At 41.1% G+C, this 15,207-nt stretch overlaps 3 protein-coding genes across 3 annotated transcripts in view; 2 read left to right on the top strand and 1 right to left on the bottom strand.

The window, feature by feature from the left end:
* The window catches only part of LOC5516030 (methionine aminopeptidase 1D, mitochondrial), a 7,499-nt gene extending 5,177 nt beyond the window's left edge, over positions 1 to 2,322 (bottom strand). The window contains exons 1-3 of the mRNA XM_001636126.3: positions 1,804 to 2,322; positions 1,627 to 1,672; positions 1,052 to 1,283 (exon numbers count right to left, since the gene is read on the bottom strand). Coding sequence (XP_001636176.2) covers positions 1,052 to 1,283; positions 1,627 to 1,672; positions 1,804 to 1,828 — 303 coding nt within the window. The 5' untranslated portion in view covers positions 1,829 to 2,322. The remainder of the gene's footprint in view (positions 1 to 1,051; positions 1,284 to 1,626; positions 1,673 to 1,803) is intronic.
* A 1,021-nt stretch (positions 2,323 to 3,343) lies between these two features.
* On the top strand, positions 3,344 to 5,473 carry LOC116620157. The gene is made up of 2 exons (XM_032385802.2): positions 3,344 to 3,558; positions 5,122 to 5,473. The coding sequence occupies exons 1-2, from the start codon at positions 3,441 to 3,443 to the stop codon at positions 5,454 to 5,456; spliced, it is 453 nt and encodes a 150-aa protein (XP_032241693.2). The 5' UTR covers positions 3,344 to 3,440; the 3' UTR covers positions 5,457 to 5,473.
* A 2,095-nt stretch (positions 5,474 to 7,568) lies between these two features.
* LOC5516068 lies at positions 7,569 to 13,798 on the top strand. Its single transcript, XM_001636075.3, has 3 exons — positions 7,569 to 8,161; positions 9,302 to 9,506; positions 13,184 to 13,798. The coding sequence occupies exons 1-3, from the start codon at positions 7,652 to 7,654 to the stop codon at positions 13,399 to 13,401; spliced, it is 933 nt and encodes a 310-aa protein (XP_001636125.1). The 5' UTR covers positions 7,569 to 7,651; the 3' UTR covers positions 13,402 to 13,798.
* Positions 13,799 to 15,207: the final 1,409 nt, after the last annotated feature.

Genomic DNA, 15,207 nt, shown 5'->3' with positions numbered 1-15,207 from the left:
TAACAAGGGGATATTAAATGAGTGTGTATCAGTGTATAACAAGGGGATATTAAATAAGTGCGAGTCAGTGTATAACAAGGGGATATTAAATAAGTGTGAGTCAGTGTATAACAAGGGGATATTAAATGAGTGTGTATCAGTGTATAACAAGGGGATATTAAATGAGTGTGTATCAGTGTATAACAAGGGGATATTAAATAAGTGTGTATCAGTGTATAACAAGGGGATATTAAATGAGTGTGTATCAGTGTATAACAAGGGGATATTAAATAAGTGCGAGTCAGTGTATAACAAGGGGATATTAAATAAGTGCGAGTCAGTGTATAACAAGGGGATATTAAATAAGTGTGAGTCAGTGTATAACAAGGGGATATTAAATAAGTGTGAGTCAGTGTATAAGTACTGCCATGGAAACACAGGGCAACTTATCTAGATGTGGCAGTTGAATATCCAAATTCCTTATGAACACCCATGTCACAGAGATCCAGCCAATCTGGCTAGAGTGTGAGTCATTTGATTAACACTTCTTATAAGCAGGCCCATATCCAGGGGGGTGCACGGGTGCGAACGCACCACCCCCCACAACGGCCTTAAAACATAAGCTAGATCATTCTGATATGTCATTAATCCATAAGTCAGACTTTTTTTGTAGTCAAATCTGACAATTAACGCCCCGTGGAGATACTGCAAAGGGATAAAAAACCCTTTTTGTTCTTTAGGGGGTGGTCAGATTTTTATCAGAACACTCCCTCCCTCCCACCCCCCCCCCCCCCCCCCCCCTTCCCCACAAAAATTAGGTCCACTTTTTCAGATTTTGCACCCCCCAAGAAAAATTCTGGGTACGGGACTGAAAAGGAAACTAGCTATGGAAGTTAAAATATAGCTTTAAACAATCAAAGTTGTTAAGAATGTTATGTATGTATATCATTGTATTGCCTGGGAATAGTTAATTAAAGTAGAGTATCTGATCCCCCTCCCTCCCCCCATCGACCAGCAAATGTTATTATTTTCAGTTGAAAAATAATCAAATCCAGGCCACACACCTGCTTACCTTAACAATCTGCTTCGCCATTCGCATGACACACCTGGCTAATTGACAAGACTTCCTAACAGCTTCAATCTGCTGTTTGGTCTTTATTTCCACTGACCATGGATGTGGTGGAACTTTCCCTGTTTCTGCATAACAGGGTGTTGGTATATGAGCGGGCACAGGGTGTGGTGGAGACACCTTGTATGGTTCACCAGTTGAAGGATTGTAAACTGAGGCGATATGGTATCTAGGCCTAAGAGCAGCATATATTGAATATCAAATACAAGTCATGATTAAAATTCTAAATATTAGTATGTTATCATTCTTTTGTTGTCTGCATGTGTATGGAATAGTTTCTATTGTAAGTCAGAATTTTACCATTGTGTTGAATGACTTACCGGCCTTCCCCATATTTTTGTTTCATAAGTACAGTACATTGTTAAAGTCATTCAAAGGCCAATGCTGTGCAATTCAAAAACAGTTTGGAATGTACACTACACACTAAGCAAAGGCTATTGTAACACTAGGCAAATGACATCTGAAATATCATCCTTTATTTTAAGTACCCAAATATTTAATAAGCTTACTTACAGTACCTTTTCCTTGTTGATCGTGCGATGTGTGAGACCTTCTGTATTGACTCTAATAAAGAAGACAGTAATTTAAAAGTTGTTATTCTAACAGCGAGATCTATTCTACAGCAAGATTCACATTTCAAACACTACACATTGGTGTTAAAAAAGTTTAGTAAACGATGGAAAAAGCGAAGATACCTTCTATAAATGTTCGGACACCCATATCTTGTGTTTTGATCGAAGATGAAGACAACACTGATGGTCAGCGGTTGCTGATACACAGGTAACCCAAGAGTAGAATTATTTAGGGAGCGAACATTCTGCACTGTCCTGCACTGTATTGTAGGGGCGGGAGACAGATGCAGCCATCTTGCTAATTGTACGCTAATACCCCCCGGAGGTGTGCGTTAGGGGCACTCTAAAAATGTACATGCTCGTCGAAAAAATGAATTTTAACCCAAACGAATAGCAAAATGGATGTGGTTTCTAAATTTTTTAACCCTAAGGGTTAGCAGATAAAACAATCGAATTAAAAAGTTGACATGAGATCGACAGATTGACATTTGATTAAACAACTGTAACTGGAAGTGTGATTTGTATTTTTTGGGGTCGAGTTACCTGGTACACCCTAAGGGATGGAACACCCCCAGAGACCCCAAGGGATAGCACTTGGGGGGAATTTTATGCCCTAAGGGATAGCACTTGGGGTGAATTTTATGGGGTAGGACGAGCATTTTTACCCCCCCCCCCCCCCCCCCACTAATACTTGCTTGAAATGCACATTTTGCCGGCGGCGCTGATCCCGCCAAATAATTCTGGTTCTCGGATAATAACTCCATCGGTCGTAGTCACACAACGCTGGAGCGTGGGTGCTGGGAAGGAGTCTAGATAGTCACCAGTACCCTTGACAACCAAATATGGTGTTAACGGCTCGTGTACACGTTGTTACTTACACACACTCCGCTCTCAAGGAAAGAGGTGTCGACATTACTGTGAATTTACTAGACAAAGAAATCTTACTTTATTTAACCTGCTGTGTGTAATGTCGTTGTTATTGTTTATCTTCTTCTCTTTTGTAAAATTAAGTTGTTTACATTTGCACAAGCGCACTTTTATACCACAGCAACCAAAAAAGGTTTAATCGTTATAGTAAGCGGACTAAAATATTCTCACTAAATAAAAAACAAAAACAAAGGAACCTCCGACGGTTTGAATAAAATGGTAGAGGATCCAATGATTGCCAAGAGAAGATCGAAAACGGCGATAAAAGTTTGTAAAGGCTAGTGTTGGATCGTACAATAAGATGTTTGTTCATACACCTATTCAAGAAGAAAAACCTTGTTGATGAAAACAGCGAATGGCAAATTGCAGATTTAAGACCGAAAGGTTATTATGTTTTGACTATTCGAACGGATAAAGGTTATAGACAATTACAGCAATGCCAGAACCATGCATATATGCCAATAACCTTAAATGGGTAATAGTACCTATACTTCTACCATTTTCCAATCACTTTTTTTTAATACAAGGTGTATAAGAGTTACGTAAAGCGAAAATTAATCTGATCAGCGATAAATCAAGGTTAGAGCAGCTTCAATGGCTGGAGAGAATAAGACAAACGTGCTAGACTCACCCATATGGTTGACTTGATGGCACTGGCTTTAAAAAATGGATTTATGCTAATAATCCTCATCTTTTTAAACACCTAGTAGTTACGCCCCGCCCCCCACTCCCGGAAGTGTTTTGTGCCCTATTTCATCCCCCTCTTCTAGCCGACCTCTTATCCTGGATAGTTTTTGAATACACTATTCTTAGTTCAAGTGTTTTTAATTCACATGTGTGTAACCAGTCTGCTCAGACGTACAGAGATGGCGGTAATGTTGATAACGCTTCTCGGTTTTCTAATCTTCGTCGCCAATCCCTCTTATGGATATGTGGAACACTCGAATTGCGGTGAGTACAACTTCGACGCGACTGTTACTGATTAAAGAATTAGTTGCTACATTATATTGCCATAAAGGCTCCATCCTCCAAAGACGGTTCTTTTAAACGGGCAGCCTTTCGGAGTCCTAAGATTTGCTTTTCCACACCCAAACCTGGACTAATTATTATATTGCAGTTTCTTAGGGAAAATTGGACATAGGGAAACAGGGATTCCGCGTTACTTGATACTAACGCGGAATCCCTCAACTGCTCAAACATTAGGAATACCGCTTATCCTGAATAAATACACATCACAGCAAAAGCAATGAGAGTTTATTGTGAACTTTATTCTATGATATAAGACAATTATAAGACAATTACAGGAGGTGATCAATCGTGAAAATATTCGAGCTAGTTATTGGGATTGACTGGAGACTGACTGAGAGGTTGGTAAGCCTGTGATATTTTCAATGGATTTTTCTTTATATCGTAAAATTTAGGACCTTTTTGCAACGATAACTCGATTTCACGATACATTTTATTTCTCCTGAGGCATCTCGCAAAATCCAGGTTCCACTGTAGAAGATATTATTATTTGAAAAAACATAAGCGAGTCTTTTGTCTTGATTCTGGTTGAACTAGCAATTTGCATATTTTGATATTGAATGCCCCAATCAACATTCTAGCAGCTGAAGCAACTCACTAACACTTACAACGTAGGCAAACTAATCATCAACAAGAAAAGTGTACCAAAGCCTTTCTTCAGGATTTGGAAGGTTGTACAGATGTGCGTGTTGAGAGACAAAGTGAAAATGACGACAAATAGATCAAGTACTGTGGACACAGTTCTTAGATGAAATAGCCTTCGTCTTGTTTTCAATGCATTGACTGACTAGCTTTATTCGCAGGTATTCGAAAAAGGTGGGGGGGGGGTTAAGCGCCCCCCTGCCCTTCCCCGTCCACCACCCTTGAACATTTTAATACAGTCGTACAGCAAACACCTTTTTAAAAGAATGTCGTTCAGTTACTCTTTACGTAAACTTGAAAATACAACGATCTGTTGCAAGAATATTTAAAATAACCATCCAGAATTCAAATAATAAATCTAATAATAATCTTTATTCTTACTAGAAGAAATACATTTCTAGGAGCGCTCTACTTTACACACTACAAGTACAGAAATACAAAAACAGACAACCTGCAGTTACAAATCCGATACCAAAGGGTAAAACATTACATTGAAAGAATGCGAGTTACCAAAAGTGCCTATTTTAGCGGGCGGCTTCCAATAAACGCCCCATTAAATAAGTGCCTCACCCCTTAAAATGCAAAAATGATCTAACGAAAGGCAATTAGCATCCTCAAACTACCCTTTTTATAATATATCGAACAATGAAAGATTGTACTGAACTTTCCTTGGATTTTGCTTTTTCCGTTTATTCAAAACTTGAAATAAAGACCTGACCCGGTGGAAGGGTCACTCATTTGAGACATATATGAGAAAATATCAATTTTAGGGACTTGGGAAAAGTGGTAGAAAATATATAGAGAATAACCGATTTTAATAAAGAAGCCTTTGCATTTTAATTGCAGTCGAGCCAACAGAACCACCATTCAAGACACTTCAGGCTCATGGCTGTCAGGACAAAGCAGACGTCATCCTCTCTTGTCGCAGAGGTTACAAACTGCACATTCTCTCAGTTTTCTTCGGTCATGGCCACGGCTTCAACTGCACCTGTGATAGCAGCATCTGGCAGAACTGTCTAGCTCACAGAGGGCGGTCGGGCATCCTTGTCAAGTACCTGTGCGAGGGCAAGCAGACATGTACTATCCCTCCAACTGAGGACGTACTCGGCTCAACCACGTGCTTCCGCCTGAAAAGCGACTTGTTTGTCGATTATCTGTGTGGAAAAGATGATGGCCAATAAAAGCTAAAGTCATACAACAAGTGTTGCAGTTGCATCAATGCTAGCTTGAATTTCGAGGTATGACATTCCGCCTAGCGGTCTGTAAATGGCGATTCTTTATTGAGTTGTACCACCGCGACCATTGCGAATTCTCGTTCGCCTATACTACTTATTAACCGAGCGCGAGGTCCGTACTGAGAAATCTAAGCCCGCGAGCCGCAGGCCTCGGTCTGGCAAAAAGACCGAGGGCTGAGATTTCTCAGTACGGACCGAGCAAGCGAGGTTAATAAGTTTTAAATATTTGTACGAGAAGGAAAACTTATGCTGCTGAAGTGGAGGAACCTTTTCTCTGGATTTACAAGCCACGAGTGCTCAAGTCCAAAGCTCGAAATAACGAGTCGATTTGTGAAATGACCATAGAAAATTGCTTGGGCTTGTAAATCCAACTTTTTTTGTGGGGGAGGGGGGGGGGCGAGGAAAGCCCTCTATCTCCGTCCTAATTGTTTAATTCCTTGATGTGGCACGGCTTTGAGACAGTAGATGATAACAAAAACGTAAACAAAATGTATAAAAAACCACCAACAATCTATAAAAATCATTACTAGTAACTGCAATTATTCGGTATTTGGAAGAAGCCTGAGCACATAAAGGTAACATATGCTTGTCGAAAAAATTAAATTGAACTTAAACCCAAAGGAATAGCAAAATGGGTCTTACTTGCATAGATGTGGACCCCTTAATGAAAGGCGTGGTCTCTAGAACCTAAAGGGATAGCAGTTAAAACAGACGAATTATCAGTTTTTAGCGGAGCTCCCACGCGGAGCCCCATACCTAAGAAAAGTTGGTACAAGAAAAATATGGTAGCAAATATTGACAACCCATCGACTCCAGCTTTAGGGCCGCGATGTCCGTCCGTCCCTCCCCAAAAACGTGTGTCCCGTGTATGACAACCGAACATGTCATGTATTTGTCAAGGTAGGTGCAAAACTGTCGTCATGTGGTTTGTGACGTCACTATGAGCAAAAATATGCTGAAGTCGTAAAAAAAAGAATATTTCACGAAGGAAACATCGTATAGCAACCAAAGTTGTTAGGTGACATGTAGGTGCCAAGGGGGAAGCAACAATATGGTCGATGATTCAAAAGCAAAAACATTCATATCTCTTTATGGAAATATTGTTACACAACTTGGCAAGCGTCATGTTCGTGTCAAAGGGGTGCAAAAAAAATTGGTCACGTGATTTTGTTCTTAACTTTCGTTAAGAACAAAATTATCCATTGGTATGACAACCATTCTTAGTATGTGTCATGAAAGTTTGTCAAGAGGGGTGCACCAATCTGGTCACGTGATCAATGACGTCACTAGAAGCAAAAATATACTGACGTCATCACAAAAATATATACATATATATTCCAGTTGAAGTCTTTCACCGGGAGCCAAAATATTGCTCTACTTGACAGGAGCTGTTATACAATACTTGGACACTCAATCCATTTGATGTAGTTTAATACAAATATGTTTCGCAAACCAACGCTGCCGTTAGCCCGCTCCTCAGTTTATATATTACAGGTTTATATTTCATTAAAGAAACATCGTATGGCAACCAAAACTCGGTAGATGTCGTGTTCGTGTCAAGGGGGTGCAACAATATGGTCAGGTGATTTGTGACGTCATCGATGTGGTCACTAGAAGCCAGAATATACTGACGTCATAAAAAATGATTCAAATCTCGTGAAAGAAACTTTTTATAACAACCAAACTTGGTAGGTGTCATGAATGTGTCAAGGGCGGTGTAACGAATGTGTGATGTGTGACGTCATCGACCTTTAAGAAAAACTTTCCAGATGTCACATCTATTCATAATTCCTAAACGAAACATCATTAAGACACCCAAACTTGGTATGTTTCATGTGTTAAGGGGGGTGGAACAATATTGTCGCGTGATTTTAGACTTAAAGCCAAAATACGCTGACGTCATAAAAATAGAAATTTATTTCATAAAAGAAACGTTGTACGACAACCAAACTTGGTAGGTGTCATGTATGTATCAAGTGTGGTGCAATGAATTTGTCAGGTGACGTCATCGATGACGCCACTTAAAGTACAACTACAAAATACTTAGAACCCACTGGCCAGCAGGCTAGCGTTTTGTGTGTGTGTGTTTTAATGACAGCAATTCGGCTACTCGTTTGCCGTTTGATCGTGGAGAAGGTCATATGGTCGCGACCACACGTCCGTCATTACAGGATAACCTATATAGTAATATATGCGTGGTTGTGTTACGTGACCTTCTTAGGACACTTATTGTAGCAAGCACAACGTCTGTCTCACAAAGACGTGAACATCTCTTCTTCAACCGCCTGTATCTCTTAAAAGTTCACCAAGGTGTACAACTTTACCTTTTCCACCTTGCGTTCATTTATGCAATGCAACTTAAACATGAACACCACCAAGATGGCGGGCTGATATTCACGACTGGGGACCGAGTATTGGAGGAGAAAGGCGTCGTGCTGTTTGGCATGAGCCCTGGTAACCCATACTACAAACAGCCTATTATTGAACAGTACGTCGAGTTTCTCGGCAAAGAGCCCAGGAAAATAGCTGTATTCGTTCCTCAGCAACCCTCGGTACATACGTACAGAGCCATGGGATCTAAGGATGCTGTGAAACGAGCGAAAAAACACGCCGATTATCTACGAGCACACTGCAAGAGAGCCATTAAAAAGGTAGGGAAATATCTACAATCTGTTACAAGAAACGGACACCTTCCCTCCCCCCCTCCTTAATGTTGGAGGGCGAATGAACACCTAGCAACTCCTTGTGTTTTGAGCTAAAAGTCGCCTATAACCAATATTAATTAGGGGCAAAGAGGGTAAAGTGTTGTTATGTAAAATGTCCTACTTACTTTTGTTGTGGATTGTTTGAGGGCTTGCACCGTGACGGGTGCAAACGTGTACCAATTCAGAACGTTAGGTTACGTTAGGTGTGCTAATAAAAACATACTTCCCTTACCAAACTTAGCGCAAAGGACTGTACATTGTACCAACATAATAATATATTGTGCAATCATTTAATAATTTATGTTCGCCTAAGCACAAGTGAAGGACAAAAATGTTTTTGCCTATTTTAAAAAAAGTCAGAGCCTTCCCACCCCCCCCCCCCCCCCGCTAAATAATGACACCTCCCTAAACGAAAACGGTGTGACTTTTGAAAATATAGTGAGAAATATAAAGGGACTTGTAACCAAGAAAAAGTGCATCGAGAAAATGACGTCACAATACAGCGATACCACGTTTTACATACAAGCCTAGAGGGACATTAAACCAACCCTGCTGGCAGAGATTTCTTACTGTTCGTTTTTGTAAGTTCTTTATCAGTTCACTTATCCGTGTCGTGTCCTTGGAGTTTGTTTGGGTCAGCAGGAAAAAAGCTATGTTACAGCTGGTTAGAAGATAATATGGCGACGAAAGCAAATACCTCTTCTAAACCCCGTTTTTTTTAATTAGGACCAGTTGACCTTGTATGACCTATGATAAAAACAGTTAATCTAACTACGTATCAATAAAAATGTACACATTTAATTAGATTACGTGTATATTTCGTGATACTGTCGTAGATAGCCATACCCAAGACTTTTCTAGACAACATGCTACGTTCCATAGCAGCTATCGACAGAGGTTTCTCATGCGGACAGAAATAAAATAACAAGCGAGAACGCGAAGAAGCATAAAGACGCAACACGGATAAGTGAGATGATAGGAACAGGCAGAAAGAAATCTTTGCTAGCAGGGGAATATAGGTCTTCTCTACCTTCTCTCCCTATCTTGAATCAATCTGATAAGAATGCTGACGCCGTGTCTTTTTAGTTGTCTAAACTTCGCGAGCTCCCCGGTGACTTCCATTTCGTGGACTGGCCGCGCGAGGTTGCCACGCACGTTGTGTACCAAGAGAAGCTGGACGAGATGACTCGGTTATACCACACGCATGCGCTCTTCCGACAGGACGCAGTAAGGGAGGTGGCGAGGGTGCTAGGCAAGATTCCCCGCGACAAGATGTCAGACAAGGAGTCAGGTAGGCAATAGCGGATCTAGGGGGAGGCTTTAGGGGGTTTACCCCCCCACCCTTGGGCTGCCAGAAAGTCACACGAATAAACAAATTTACCCCTCTCCCCTTTGTCACTGAGTCATCCCTCCCCCTTTTCAGCGAAAAGCTAGATCCGCCCCTGAGGGACATTTGTGTGAAGTCGAGTTGTCGGGGTTCCATGGTATTTGAAGAAACAAGATATCTCGCGCCTTTGAGGAAGGCCAGATATTTCGACTTATGATAGTGTGTTTTGAGGATGAGGGTATGAGGATGTGACTAATAATTTAGTGCGGATGGCCTGTTAAAAACCAGAGTAAGCTGTGTAAAACTTTTGAATTTAATAGATATATTCAAATTTTAAAATTTTCATTCCTTGAGTTGTTTTTAAACAGGGCCCGTCCCTTCTATGGAAGAACTTGGTGAGCTTGGGCCCGCAATGGCCACAGTTTTTTCTTAGCAGTGTCTCCTAAAGGATTATGCGTGAAGCGGTAGCTTGGTACTTTTAATCAGGCATTCTGTGAAATATGAATAGCATTGTACTAAAAATAGGGAGAAGAGAAAAGGAAGACACAAAGAAAAGACATCGCTGAAAATAATCTGTGCTTATGCAAGTTCTGTACAGAAATAGCACCCAGCAAAGCAGAAGATACTCGTGGACATTAGAACTAAACATAAGCAGCAAACATCAGGTTATAAAATCAGGACATATTTTCTAATATTTATTTCACTTTACAGGGGTAATGTAAGAGGACACTTATCAAAACTTATTCTAGTTTAACCATTACTTCTATCTTCTGGTTGCAGCAACAGGTGTAAAATAAAAAGCAGCAAGTGTGCCTATCTGTTGCAGACTCTAGATTAGGCCACGCTGGTTATAGATTGGGAGGTGTACCTGGTACTGTTGTACGAATGCGGCGGCCAAATAGTAGTTCTGCTGGCGATACTCCGTGCTCTAGTGGCGTTGATCTGAAGGCTAGCAGCGCTTGATAGGGGTCTTTCGACTTCTTGATCAGGTTCATTGCTGTCTGGACCCCTCTCTCTACATCCCCATTGGATCTTGGGAAGTGAAGACTACTTGTCACAGGAGTAAAACCATATGACTTGGCAAATTGCGCAAATATTGCTGTGGCATATTGTGGGCCATTATCTGTCATGAACTCTCGGGATAACCATGCCTTGCGAATATGGCTTTCAAGTGTTCAATGATACCCTTAGACTTTGTATTAGATAGACGTGACACCTCAACATACCTCGAGAGGGAGTCGATCACCAGTAAGTATGTTGCGCTTTTGTAACACGCTACTTTCTGCCACGGACGTTCCGGTAGCTTTGAGGGTATGGTGCCTCAGTGGGACTGCGTCTCAGCTTATTCAATTGCTTTACTTACTTCTGGCCATTTGACGATTCCTTGATGAACTGTGTGGATAACTTGGACTATTTCTTCCCGTAATGACGTCGGGATGACGATGCGCTCTGCCTTTATCAGTAGTCCGTTCTGACAGCTCTCCTCTGACTTCCCAGTAGGGTTTTAGCGTACTTTTAACGCTCGACTTTTCCGGGCATCCCTCGGTGCAATTCTGTTTGATCATGTTGCAGACCGGATTCTTGCTCTGCTCTTTTCGGATTTGACAGAGGCGGTCGCTAGATGAGAATATACCATCAAGGTGAGGGTATACCATCAATGAAGGCGTCCATGAATTGGTCAACCTTTTCCTGGAGTTTCAGCTCTTCCGGTTTGAGTATTCTTTGCAAGAAGCTCTGGATAGCGCGTCCGCAGTGCTCAAGGTTCTTGCCTTGAACTTGTGATATTGTGTATGCGAAATGCAACAGCCGCATCTGGAATCGTTCGACAGTTGCAGTAAACTCGCCAAGGTTCTTGGAACCCAGTAGGGGAACTAAGAGCTTGGTCGGGCTTGGTCTGCTCTGCTAGTCTCGGTGAAACAAGGCAGTCTCCAAACAAAACTGTAGAACAATACGTGACGAGGCTTCGACAGAAAGGCCAATTCGGCGAATTTGGCGAAGCAGAATTCTTGGATGAACAAATTCTTGACCAAGTTAAACGTGGTTGTATGGTCACATGACCTGCGGCTCAAACGACTTAAGAAGAGACGAGTATTAACCCTGAGCCAGTTGTGAGAAATTGCTTGACCTTTGGAGGATGCAGAACGTCAAGCTGGGGATATTGAAGGGAAAAACGATAGACAGACTGCAGATCTAGGAGACAAGAAGGAAGTTACCCGAGTTTTCAACAAGAAGGAATCTGCTGGTCGGCAAAACAAGTCTGGACGATCTAAGAAGTTTGATGGCAAGTGTTTTCGGTGTGGTCAAGAAGGTCATATGTCCAATGAAAAAGGCTGTAATCCTTGGGGCCAGACCTTCCACAAGTGTAAAGGAATGGATCGCGTTCAGAGAGTTTGTAAGAGCAAACAAAATAGGCATCCACCAAAACTGGAAGTCAGGAAAGTCGAACAGAATGATGTCAGGTACGCCTGTGACCGGTACTGGTTATGGTGATTCAAACGGTCATGCTAAAATAACAGTGAACGTTGGGGGAATACCTGTTTCAATGGTTATTGACTCTGGTGCCACTTGCAATATTATTGATCAGACACATTGGGAACAGTTGAAGACTCAACATATCGTCTGTGAATCAGCAAAGTGCAAACCGAACATGTACCCTTATGGCAGTAAAGATCCTCTACCTATAATTGGCAAGTTTACTGAACAAGTGATTTGGGGACAAAATGTTTTGGACAATGTGGAATATATAGCTATTGAAGGAAAGGGATAATCTTTTCTAGGACGAGCAACGGCGTTAGAATTAGGGGTCTTAAGGCTGGGACACCAAAATGTAAATGCTGTACATCAAAATCAGACAGTAACTGATATTTTAGTATTTAAGTATCCGGGTTGCTGTGGAGGCATTGGAAAACTAAAGGACTACCTACTTAAGATTCCAATTGATGCAAATGAAGAACCTGAATTTAGCCTAAGCGTCGCGTACCCTACCACTTACGGAATAAATTGAGTAAGAAGTAGTTCAAAGAACTACTAGAAAGTCGCCTGCAAGATTTGATGACTTTATTGTAGGATATTAGATAATTGACACTGGACAGTAACCACACATTAGGGTGTCTTGTATGATACTTCTGTACTATTTACAATATTTAAATAGTTTAGGAACTATTTGTCTAAGAAGGGACGGAATGTAGTGTTTGTTTCTTACCCTATCCCCTGTTAGTAGAGTAATTGTGCGCGGGTTGAGGTACTGTTGTAATGGCCGCTCTCATGTGGATCAGTTCTAAGTAAAATTCTTAGTTAGATCCGATACTATCTGGTTAAATCCGAAACCATGGATAGTGCAATCACTAGCTCTGTAATTGTATCTTATTCTTCCTTCGACCAATCTATTGTATCAAGCGCTTTTTCTTTTTTGGTTGATGTATATATAATGCACATGGTATTTTCATGTTTACCTGTGATATTACGTAAAATGATTTTTTTCTCTTCACTATAGTAAAAGCAAAAAAAAAACGAAATAACATAAAGCGAACACGAAACTTGATACTCAGAATATAAGAAACAAGCCACCACTCAGTAGCATTTTATTTAATGTTAGCAAGTAACCTGGTGTTGATGTTGTTTCTTTTTGTTTTTTTTTATAGCGGATTTTTATCCCGATGTTTATAATGACGACAGCATTAGAGAAGCAGTGTTGTATATAATCGAGGAGTTCGCCTACATATTAGCCAGCAAGGCTCTGTACGACGCAGACGAAGTAACCTTCATCTATCATCGCTCATGGCCCATGCTTGAGAAATTAATCAATGGGGAATATGACGGCAAGCCAAGACAGGGATATGGTTTCTGTATCATCTGCTGAGCTTTCAAACAAGACGTGTTGGGAATAACAGAAGGCTCCTTTGCAGTCGCAGAGTTATGTCCATCCCGCGTTTCCTACCCCCCCTTTAAAGAGATTGAGGCAGGAGGGGACATTGGTAACAAAAGGAGTAAATAAAGGTGGAACCTCATTTGCTCAAGATGACCTCAAGTTTCCTAGAGACGATTTTATAATTGTATAACTCAAACATAGAAGAGGGTCACTTTGTTTCCTTTATCAATTTCTCTTTTTTTAGTCTGAATTGATTCCCAAAAAATAACAAACATGGCGGTCCACTATTTTAATCGTTTTAAATGCTTTCTGACCAGTTTGCAGTATTTCAACAAGTATTTATATCTGTATAATTAAGGCAAATAAATGAAAAAAAAACTAAACAAAACTAATTAGTATATTTTATAAGCCCTACTTGTGTTAACGCTTGACATTTTCTCGGTGAATTTGATGCGCTGTCCCTTTCTTTACGGCGATATTGTCTCCCGCCGGAATGCGAAAACAAAAAATAAAACACTTTTGTCGAATGTTATCACTGCAAATCACTTGCAATTCCCGAGTTTACTGCTTGCGTTTTTTAGCCGGCCCTTCAGTTAGTTTATTTGGAAATTACTGTATTCGGAGTTTTGGGGAATTCCAGGCTTCAATGAGTTATTTGGACGAACTGTAATTCCAGCTCACACGATAAATAAAATTTATAATATACAGTATAAACTTAGACAGAACTCGTTTATTGGTATACTGCAGCCAGCTAATGGCGCAAGTCAAATGTTGTTGCTTGCACAATTATGATATGTCGGCCCTGAATATTCCAAAAATAGATTTTTTTTTCAGTGAGTTTGTTGACGAAGTTTGTATAGTTTTCAACGATTTTAGCCTAGCTACTCACATTTTAATCACCAACAAAATGTCGGAAAAATGTTTGTGAATAAATATCGCTCTTGAATAAACTTTTCCGGATCACGAGAACTAAGGGCCCGTTTGCACTAGTTTTGTAAGTTTTGAAAAACTGTCAATACAAGCAGTTTTAAGAAGGTCATACCAAAAAAAATGATAGACTTCACCAAACCTCAAAGAAGCCGGTGTTCTGCCCCAGTACAAACTCAGAGCGTCTTTTTCAATTTGAGCATATTTTCTCATTGCCTTGCACAATGAGCGGGATGCGTATGCAATTGGTCTTTCACTACCATCTACCAACACATGTGCCAGGACCGCCCCTAGCCCATAAGAGGAATTGTCGCAGGCGAGGATCAACGGTAAGTCCGGGTCAAAGTGTGTAAGGACACGCTCCTCCGACAGCATGCCCTTGACCTTCCTGAAACTCTGCTCCTGCACCACACCCCAGACCAACGACACACCCTTCTGTAGTAGTTTGCGTAAGGGTGCTAGGTGAGTTGCCAAATCAGGTACGAACCGTGAGTAGTACTGTACCATTCCTAAGAAGGAGCGCAGCACTCCAACACTCTCTGGGCTGCGGAGCTGTGTCATAGCTTCGGTCTTGCTCTTTGACAGATGGAGACCATTGCACTAAACCACGCATGAATGTGCACTTCTTTCTGTTGACCCTAAAGCCAAAGTCCTCCAGTCCGCCCAAAACCTTGTCCAGAGTGGAGACATGCTCTTCCAGGCTGGAGCCTGTGATGATTATATCGTCAAGGTAACACTGCACGTGTGGTATACCTTGTAGGACCTGGTCCATCGCCCGCTGCCAGATTGCACTCTATCTCCATGGTAACATAAACCAATACATAACACACGATACCTTAAACTCATTTTATACTGTGAGAACTGGACTCC

Source organism: Nematostella vectensis, chromosome 7, assembly GCF_932526225.1.
Source record: "Nematostella vectensis chromosome 7, jaNemVect1.1, whole genome shotgun sequence".
In the NCBI taxonomy this organism is placed as follows: Eukaryota; Metazoa; Cnidaria; class Anthozoa; order Actiniaria; family Edwardsiidae; genus Nematostella; species Nematostella vectensis.
Note: the sequence above shows the minus strand (reverse complement) of the source record. Positions and strands in the feature narration are given on the sequence as shown.